The sequence below is a fragment of the Theropithecus gelada genome, chromosome 3 (assembly GCF_003255815.1).
Source record: "Theropithecus gelada isolate Dixy chromosome 3, Tgel_1.0, whole genome shotgun sequence".
Lineage (NCBI taxonomy): Eukaryota > Metazoa > Chordata > Mammalia > Primates > Cercopithecidae > Theropithecus > Theropithecus gelada.
The window spans coordinates 48,110,451-48,120,703 of record NC_037670.1 but is presented as its reverse complement, the minus strand read 5'-3'; the positions used below and the strand labels follow the sequence as shown (position 1 = coordinate 48,120,703).

The window sequence follows — 10,253 nt, the reverse complement described above, 5'->3', positions numbered from 1 at the left end:
ATACATAAATTTCTGGAAAATTATTAAACTTTTGCTTTTATTTAAAATAAACCACACCCATTGAAAACTGTATAAAAGCCTTCTGATAAAGTCTTATCCTAAAATGAAGTGTGTATGTATATACACAGTCAACATTAATTTTGAATACTGTGCAAACTATTTTCTAGTTTAAAAATTTACAGTGATCAACTAGTTACACACTGAATCATGGCAGGGAGCGTATAGGCTGATTGTCACTTTGAGTTCTGCCTTAATTACCCTGTTTCTAGTGCACTAACTTGCTAGCCACCTTCTTTTTTGTCCCCTTTATTTTTCTGAGAAGGGCAAAACATCCTTGAAGATCACTGTTATATTCATAGCAATCTGTTCTACGTTTATGGAAAACCTAAAAACCAGAGAAAGTCCACAAAATAACAGTCATTTCAAACTGGAGACAATGCATTTTTTTCTCATTTATTCAAATTCACTGCAGGAAGTAAACACTAAAAGATTAAAAAACAAAACAAAAAAATTCACACTGCAGTATGTACAGTTTCATGACATCATATGAAGAAATTAAATTTCTAATAAAAATGACAAATTATATTACTGAGCAGATCGCATCAAACTTGGTTGTGTAAACACCAGAATTCTTACTATGAATGGATTAATGTGCCTGTATTCCGGTACTGCTAATACCGGGATACTCTTGGAATAATGTTTGCAATGGGATTAAAAAATTCATGAAAGTAGTTGTGTGAATTCTTTATGTTTAAAAGTGGTTGACGATTAAAAAAACTGTTTAAGACCCTTGGATTCAAAGCACATTCTTTCACAAAGCTTAAACCACAGACGTCATGTCCAGAAATGGAATACTGTCATGTTGGGATGAACATCTGATCTGATTTGTTAAGACATTTTGCCAAATGCACAGATGCACAGGGTCCCCCATGCACTTTTCATGCAGCAGGTAATCACAACTTAAATAAAAGGTTTATTCTATACATTTGTCCAGACTTGCAACTGTATACATACATGCACAACTTTTAAACCTGTCTGATTATATTTACACTTATACATGGAATATACAGGAACCAAAGAGATTAAAAGGCTTTTCTGTTGCATTAGAACAATACAAAATATGTATTTTTCATTAAGGAAATCACTATTTACATCACCTTTAAAAACCGATTTTAACATCTTCATGTAACAAGTCAATATATATATATACATATTTTATATATATATATATAAAATATATACTCTCACCAGTTTACTCTTCTGTAAGATGCAGCAGAGAATAAACAGGTAATGAATGCTACCTTACTGATGTCAATGAGAGCTGTAGTACCCTTTCACAAATGACTTTATTAGAAGAAATTGTCTAGATATCTAAAATAGTCCTTGAAAATGTGTGTATGTGCATCCTTGTATCTATATATGCATAAACAAAGTGAATCTGTGGATGTATACCCTTTCTCACTGTTCTTTAAAATCACCCTAAATTCAAATTGGGGACATTCTCTAGTAAATCAGAACAGCATTCTTTGTGGTCATGTTTAAGTATTACATATTCTCATTCCTTTGTTAACAACAACGAAAACAACCAACCAACCAAAAAGCAAAACAAAACCCATAAGAAAAAAAAAAAAAAAAAAAAAGCAATGCTGGCCCTTGACAGTCTTTTCCCTGACCTAAATTTCACTCTCTTGTAAAAAGGCCATTTCCCCCTACCCAAGGGAGAATACCAACATATTTTTTCTGACATACCTCTAAGGCTCCAAATCTTTCACAACAATCAAGCAAAACGACTTGTTTAAAAGCTTATTTATATAGTGTTGACAATAAGATTGTCATAGTATGGACATGGAGTAGAATATATTCAACTGGCCAGTGGAATTTTATGTCAGAATAAGCCTATGCCTTCACTTCTCCATATGTTGCATAATACCCACTCCTATTACTGTATAATATTTCCAGTAGCTATTTACAAATCATTCTGAGGAAAAATAACCATTTAGGGTTTTAGATCATATTAGGAAATCACACCTATTTTTAAGATAAAAATCTTAGAAACCACTTCAAGAAGAACAACTTTAAATCAATATCCTTCTAACTAGTAGTGATCATAGAATAATTTTTGATAGGTCATTTGCTAACCAGGTTCACAATTAAAAACAAAATGTCTGGTGAATGAATTGTGGATTGTACAAACTGAACATAAAAACAGACCTGTTTCACAATTGAAACCCCATGTGGCTTCAAGAATATATTAAGTTCTTCTAAGACTGTATCAACATTTATTTTTCATCACTATTTTAAAATAAAAGATCCAATGGAGTGATTGTGTACAATTCTGTCATGTATATGTGCCCGTTGTACTTTTTATTTAGCCAATCTGAATTTAGTGCCTTTCTTGGGTTTAAACTAAATGTTGTAGCCTTTGTTGGCATTGTTCTTAGGACAATGGTTTTAATAAAGGTTAAGGATGTATTCGGGAGAAGTTTCCAAACCATCCTGGAATCACCTGAGTTTGGTAAGTGGCCCTGTTTTTCCATCCCTAAGGCTAACTAAGTAGATGTTACTCATTAGAACACATAAATAATCACAGATTTTCCTGAGATGTTGAGCCAGATATGAAAGTTATCCCCTCTACCCAATTTTTTTTGTCATAAAAAGTGTTCTGAACCCGATTTCCAAAGACATAACGGTAATATATGAACTACAATATTGCAAATTTTGAGCTGATGTGTGACTGTATTGGGGAAAATAGAGGCATCAAATAGTTTTTTTGTTTTGTTTTGTTTTGTTTTACAGTCTCATGTTCTGAGGAAAGTCATAAGCCATGGTTCTCAAACACAAGAAACACCTAGGGAACGTGTTAAGATGCAGATGGAAGATTCCAGGTCCACTTAGCAGAGATTCTTGTTCTGTAGATCTGAGATGCTGCCTATGAATCTGCATTTAAAACAAGTGCTCCAGATGGAGATGGTTCTAACGCAAGTGGTCACAGTTCAGCTTTAAGGAATCCTGGTCATAAGACTCGCAGGTACCACAGGAATGGTGAGAATTAGCTTTTATAAGAGATGGTGAAAACGGTCCAAAGAAAAGCCATTTTGCTTCTGTTAAAAACAATTTCTTAAATATTCAACTTTTCAGGAAACCACCTAAAGATAAATGTTAACTTTTCTAATTCTGTAAAAGGAGGAGTATTAATTTAGTAAAGTAGTTAAAATACAAAAAATGGAAATCTGCCTTTTTTTTAAAGGATCTATCAAACTTCCCTCAATTGTAATCAATTTTTACTAAGTAGTACAAGGTTTAAAGAAATCTATATTGAAAAGGATCAGCGTGGGACAGACACACTGGGAACCACAAAACCTCTTCCAAGAGTTAAAAATACACACTTTTTTTTTCTTTTTTAGCAAAAGTGAAAAAATGTAAGCATATATTTTTCTAATTTATTTTTGAATTGGATAATAAGCTGTGAATCAGCACTAGGTTTTTTCTTAATTGGATAATTATCCTTTAAAGAGTTGTTTAACAGTTTGGACTTTAAAAAATGTGTTATGTAGGCTGACTTCTGAAGAGCAAAATAAAAGTACCCTAATAAAGGCAGCAAAATGCATTAATCCACTATGAATGGAGTTTTACATTTTAATTTATGCCTATTATTTATGTTTATAAAAGAATTTCATTCATAGGCTACTCACGGTTGTTATCTGATGCATACAGAAGTGTTAAACAACCAATTGCTAGTTCAGTAGTTTCCTCATGACATCTAATGTTAAGCAAAAATTAGTATGCATATTTAAACATCACCAGTAACCAATACTTTTCAAAATGAAAAAAGTTTCAATTATACCATGCTTTTCTCAAATCATGCTCTTATTTATACAGATCTCAAGTTCATACTCATTATGTTTTAAAAAGATCCCAAACTGGATGGCAGGTACATTTTATTCTGATTCTTTTTTTATTGTTAGCACGTTTCCCAGAAGTCCATAAACTTCTCCGTTTGCACTGTGTGGGCGAGAAGCATTATTTCCCATATGGCTATTGTAAGGGCTTCTTAAATTAAAGAAAGAAGCTCTCGTTTCTGCAGTAGGAAGTAACTCTTCTTTGATTGTGACCTGTGAGACACTTTCAGCAGATGAAGGCTCCCTCCAAATGTCCTTGTCTTGTGTTTCTCGACTGGTAACAGAATTGCCTCCTTTCTGCAGCATATAATATAGTATTGGGTTGGTTTTGGTCAGTCTTGGAGAGTCTTTTTCGTACTCATTCTTCTCCACATCAGTGATGACCCACTTAATGGGTCCTTTCTCACTGGGCATGGAACACCCATTCAAAAGCCCAGATTCTGGTCTAGACCCTGCACAGCCCAAGTGCTCAGGGAAAGTAGGACTCACAGGAGTTTTTACTACTCCTGGGTATGAAAATGTCCTGTTATCCATGCAACTGCTGGGCTGAGTGGGACTGTACATCAGTCCATTTAAAGGAGAAATGCTAAATTCAGGTTTGCTGTTGGTCACATTATTTTTGTGTCCTTTCTTTTTACTGTCAGCAACAGAGTTACTTCTGTGCGGGGACAAATCTCGCACACAGTTTTCTGAGAGAAGCAGCTGTTTCAGAACATTGAAGCTTTTGCTCTCTCTGGCCCAACTCCTGTGTTCACTTTCGCTGGCTGAGCCATGACCAGCAGGATATTTAAACTCAAGATCATTTCTGCTAAATTTCAGCTCTTCCTGGTTAAGCAAGGACCCATACAGTATTTCTGGGGCACTGTGATTGTTTGCAGCATCGACCACGTTGTTTTTCATCTTTTTAAATGGATTTTCTAATGGCTCAGTATAAAGCTTCCTTTTCTTAGGGACCATGCACGGATTCTTTGATTCTAGAAGTGCCATTTCATTACTTCTGTGACTCTTGTCTGAATCATCTGCCAGGTAACTATCTGGATTTTGTCTTAGCAATCGACTTAAGAGACCATTCTTTGAGAAAGAAAAATCCTGAGGTGAAACAGGCTCCGATTTAAAGTCTTCGGACACTGGTAAGGCAGGTGCGCTTCTCTGCACAGCAGGAGCCATACCCAAGAATGGAGCACTCTTGGCATCATGGCTCAAGTGCACATTTGTATTAGGAATTTGTAAGTCATCACAAGGCTCAGATTTTATTTTCACCATCAATATTTGTTCACTTAAAGCTCTCTCTGAGTGTTCCTGAGTACTTTCATCTCTTAAGGGAGTTTTCTCTTTCTTTTCATTTTTGCCTTTGTTGGGGTTTCCCAGGAGCAACTGGAGGACGGTACGTCTTTCAAGCAGATTTTCTATTTCAGAACCGGAAAGCCCCGGTTCAGGACCTGTTGGTTGACTACTAAATGCTTGACTTTCTTCAGCTGCATTCGTTTTATTTGAGAGCAAAGGGCTATTTAATCTATCAATCACACCTATCGGTTTATCTGTGTTTACAGTTAATAGCTGTTTGCTGGGTCTCTGCTCTTCCACTGACATGGAAGACTGCAGTCCACATTGTGCTAAATTTTGTAACAGCTTACTGGCACTGAAAGTTGCAGAGTTTTGTGCACCTTCGTTTTGGGCTGGTTTCTCTCCTGGCGTGTCTTTGCTTTTTGTAAGGTCCACTGAGTGGTTAGATGCAGTCTTTTCAGACTGAGTACTGCAGGCATACGGTGGGGAATTCCATTTGATGACCAGAGAGTGTTGAGAGAGATTGATGGGAGACTCTGCTTTGGCTGACGTAAGTAATGGTGGAGTGCTCACTGGCGTAGTCCGATTTGTACTGGGGCTTTCTATCACAGAAGTCCTTGCATAATTTTGTGTACTGAACTTGGTCACATCATTGTGTACTCCCTGAGGGCTGGTGTTTTTTTCTACATTTTCTTCATTCTTATGGCCAAGTAGCAATTGAAGAAGTGTTACTTTCTGGTGTGAGTTTAGCTTAGAATTCTTTGAGGTATCTTGATCTTCTTTGATATCTACGTCTGGGACTTTTGGATCCCAAGTGTTTAGCAAGGATTGAGTAAAGTTATCCAGGGAAACAGGTTGGTCAGATTCTGATTTTTCAGTTCGGTGTTTGCAAGACAAGTCTATGGGAACACAGTTGGAGTAAGAACTTTCATCACCACTGCTGTCATCTGTAAAACTAGGATTGTTATCTGAATATTCATCAATAGTTGTAGGTGTACTACTTTCCTCAAAAATGCTTCCTCTCTCACTGTGACTGTGTCCATTCATTGGCTTAGGTATAGTCTGGCTTTTAAGAAGATGTAAAAGCAAACTATTGTTAGCAGCTTGTTTGATATTGTTTCTTTCCAGTGAGTTCTTATAACCTGCATTTTTAGGGGAAGAAGGAATGATACCCATTGGATTTTGAAATGTTGTAGCACTACTTTTGCTAGCCATCAGTTTGCTTGATGATGTTCTAGCCTGACCATTAAGATGGCTTGACATGGCTTTTGAGAGCTGGAAACTGCCAACATCCTTCTGGCCATTTTCTTGCAATCTGGCCATAGCAGCAAGTCTTTCACTTGCTGCTTGATTTGCATTTTGTGTTTTTAAAGCATGTTCTCGAGAATACTGCTGCAAATGGGCTTCGCTTGACAGAAGTAATGCTAACTGGCTACAAGCAACACTAGGTTTCGGTGAGGTGGCAGGACTAGCCCTTTTTTCTACCATGCTTGCAACAGCCTGTAATCTTGCAGCACATGACAACGGTTCACTCATGACCTTTGTTCCACTTTGTCCAACGTGATGAGGAGATTCTGCAAACCTATCTCTGATGAGGTTTTTAGTCACATCAGGAAGATTTGTATCAGGCTTTTGATCTTTAACTTTACTTTTCTTCAACAAAGTTTTTAAGTGACTTGATGCAACACCATAGCACCTTAAATCCTTCTCCACTTTTAAAGAATCGTGACTGAGGGCATATCCTTGCTCCTTGAGGCTCTGCCTAATTTGTTGTGACAGAGCAACAGTCTGCAGCCTAGAGCTGAATGACTGAAGCAAAGAGGCCAGTAATGTGCTATCCTGTTTGCCTTTAGGCACACTGTCAACCATGCCAGCTAGCAAAGCTTCCTTCTTTACGTTTAAATTTACGATAGAATCAGACAGCCTCTTCCGCTTTGCTGCATTCCAGTCCTCAGAAGACTGCAACAGTCTGGCTTTTTTGAGGTGCAGCATGCCAGATCCCTGATATGTATGTGTATTGAGAACTGGACCATTACTTTGACAGGTGGGAAATGCACTGCCAGAAATGTTAAAGTTCTGATCCTCTTCATTATTCCCAGCAGACTTTTTGTCGACGGCAGTACCTGATCCCCCTGCTGCCTGATGCATTAGTAATCCTTCTAGGTAAGTTAAAACAATAGAATCCTGGTGCACATCAGAGCCAAGCTCTTCTCCATGAGTCATGTTCAATAGAAGTGTTCACAAGGGCTTGGTTTCTATTCACTTTAAAGAATGGTTTTCTGTGGTGAGTGAGACGTAACTTTAATAAGTGAGTATCAGTTTTTCACCTTCCATAGCAATCAGAGAGAGACGTACTGTTACATTCTGTCCAGGATTTCTTCTGGCAATGACAAGATAAATGAGTCTGACCACAGAGCTGATCAACTTCTATGCAAGAAGGAGGAGAATTCCTTAAAACACAGGTCTGTAGCAGTACGCAGATAGAATCCTTAGTGAATATATTCCTTTTCCTTCTTCATCGTTTGTTCCCCATTGAATGCAAATATCAGTGTTCTAAAAAAAATAAAAATAAGAATAGTTAAGGAGGCAGAACTAGAATCATGTTATACCTACAAGCAAAATAATATAGCATTTCTAAGTGTATATGTATATTACATATAAATAATAGACATATATATGGACTACAGTCACGTTAGTAATTTGTTTTACTGCCATTCCTATTCCATTGAAAATGTCTACTGGAAATCCTGTGGGTTAATCCATACTGTTAAAATGATCAAATCATTAGAGAAGAGAACATACTTTAATGTTATATAACCATCTTCCAAAGCCCGCCAAGTCTCTGAATTTTCATAAGCACCTTTCTGCAAAGTAATGTGAATGTTAAGTGTCCTGTATAGCTTTATAGCTCTATAGGGGAACTAGAACCTGCTTCCTTACATTACCGGGCACTTAGGAAGAAACAAAAGTAGATGTGCAGAAAAAGGAAAAGAGATGCAGACTCTGATGAGTCTGATGTGGGGCTGAGGCCAACAGAACAGATTCATTTCTGACATCATCCCCCAAACACCAGACATTCCATAAGTAATTTTTAGAATTTCTGTTTTCAAAAAAATGAAACCACTAACAAGTTGAAGATTATTTTGTGAGTCTGTTCAAAGTGTGACCATCTTAGTCATATTCATAAACATTAAAATACAGTCATATGGAGGAGAGTGATTCTTTAGATGCTTGTTTGGGGCTATCAAGGGTTTCATGTAGTTTGTTAGTAAATCCTTCCTCATGTGCTCTATGGAGAAGTCTTAATGTCAGGTCCATTCCTTACAGATACAGAGGACAGGGAAGGCATAAACATATTAAGAAGTACAATGGAAAATGCCAAAGACATTTTAGTCACAGTTTGAAAACATTCCAATGGTATTTATTATCTAAGAAGATACCAAACGATTTCCTATCACTAACACATACACAACAGAAGAAGCAAGAACTCATTGCATTTCTGCAAACTTGATAGATAAGTGTCAATATTGACCTAAGGAATGGGGCCAGTACACCTTTGGAAGAGAAGCTAGAATAAATTCCAAGAATTTTGTTTTTCAAGATGCCAGAACATTTTGTTCAAGTTATTAGACCTGAAGCTATCAACAAATACCTTGGTCCCTATGGAACTGAAAAGATAAATTTTAATTGAAAGATTACCCTGTAGCTTTTTGAGTACAATGCTTAACTCTAAATCAAACTTTAGGAAAGAATTATCTGATTGTATCAAATTGTTGAATGTATTGATTAAAAGGATATGAAATGATAGCCAAAGAAAAAGATATAGAAAGGAGGCAGCAACAATTAATTTCAATTTGTGTAAGGAGTAGGATGAGAAGAGACCTTCTTGAGATTCCAGTGCCACCATTTTAAAAAGCTTTGCCATAATATACTTAAGATGGATATTTTAAGAGGTTAATAATGATATAGAGATGAAATGGTGATGACAACTGCCACCAAATATCCATTCTCCCGTTTTCCTTTCCTAATAAAACCCTGACTTGCTTTTCAGGGAGTAGGGAGGTATCCCAGCTAAACAGCACTTTTTTTTTCCCCATTGGTATATATCTTACAATTGATGGCATGTTGCTTAACTGGAGGCTTATTTTTCTTTCTTAGTGGTATAAAACGTAAGGACACATTTTACAACGATAACATCTTGGAGTTGAGGAAACAGTTTTCTAATTCTCTTCAAAAACTTAGTAAGGCCGGGTACAGTGGCTCATACCTGTAATCCCAGCAATTCAGGAGGCCGAGGCGGGTGGATTGCCTGAGGTCAGGAGTTTGAGACCAGCCTGACCAATGTGGTGAAACCCCGTCTCTGGAAAAATACAAAAATTAGCTGGGTATGGTGGCATGCGCCTGTAGTCCCAGCTACTCAGGAAGCTGGGGCAGGAAAATTGCTTGAACCTGGTAGGTAGATGTTGCAGTGAGCCGAGATTGCGCCACTGCACTCCAGCCTGGGTGACAGAATGATACTCCATCTCAAAACAAACAAACAAAAAACAAAAATAACAACTGCTAATATACAATTATTTCTCAGCTAGTTAAGACATTTAACAACCATTTAATGGGATATGCAAATCTACTGTATTTCTCTCCATACCACTACCAACCTTTCTGTTCTTGGGTAGAGTCAAGAAAGTCAAAATCATATCAGCCATTTGAAAACTGGTTTGTAAATAGCCATAAAATATACTTTATTTAAGAATAAGAATGAAGTAAGGAGCACCTTTGAGTTCATATTACTCCTGTTATTGCTATTCTACTTTTTACTGTGTATAATATAATTTGCAAAGTATTATTCATTGCTTTAAAAAGACTGAATTTACACATTTCTGAGTTTACAAAGCAGATTTGGAAGTTGATTTAAAAAAGAATTACCATAGTTTCTTTGCAAAGGAGCTCTAACACTGTATTTTACCATTTATTTACCTCTCTACCATTTATTTCCTATCTTCACAGAGAAGGTAGATGACAGATATTAGTAATAATCATCTCTTAATAATCCTTTTTTGGCAATCAGCTTTC

The 10,253-nt window shown here is 36.6% G+C and overlaps 1 protein-coding gene across 4 annotated transcripts in view; it reads right to left on the bottom strand.

Moving 5' to 3' along the window:
- Positions 1–432: 432 nt before the first annotated feature.
- The window catches only part of NRIP1 (nuclear receptor interacting protein 1), a 104,299-nt gene continuing 94,478 nt past the window's right edge, over positions 433–10,253 (bottom strand). For all 4 annotated transcript variants that reach the window (XM_025380320.1, XM_025380319.1, XM_025380318.1 and 1 more), the window contains one exon: positions 433–7,736. In XM_025380320.1, coding sequence (XP_025236105.1) covers positions 3,939–7,406 — 3,468 coding nt within the window. In that variant the 5' untranslated portion in view covers positions 7,407–7,736 and the 3' untranslated portion in view covers positions 433–3,938. The remainder of the gene's footprint in view (positions 7,737–10,253) is intronic.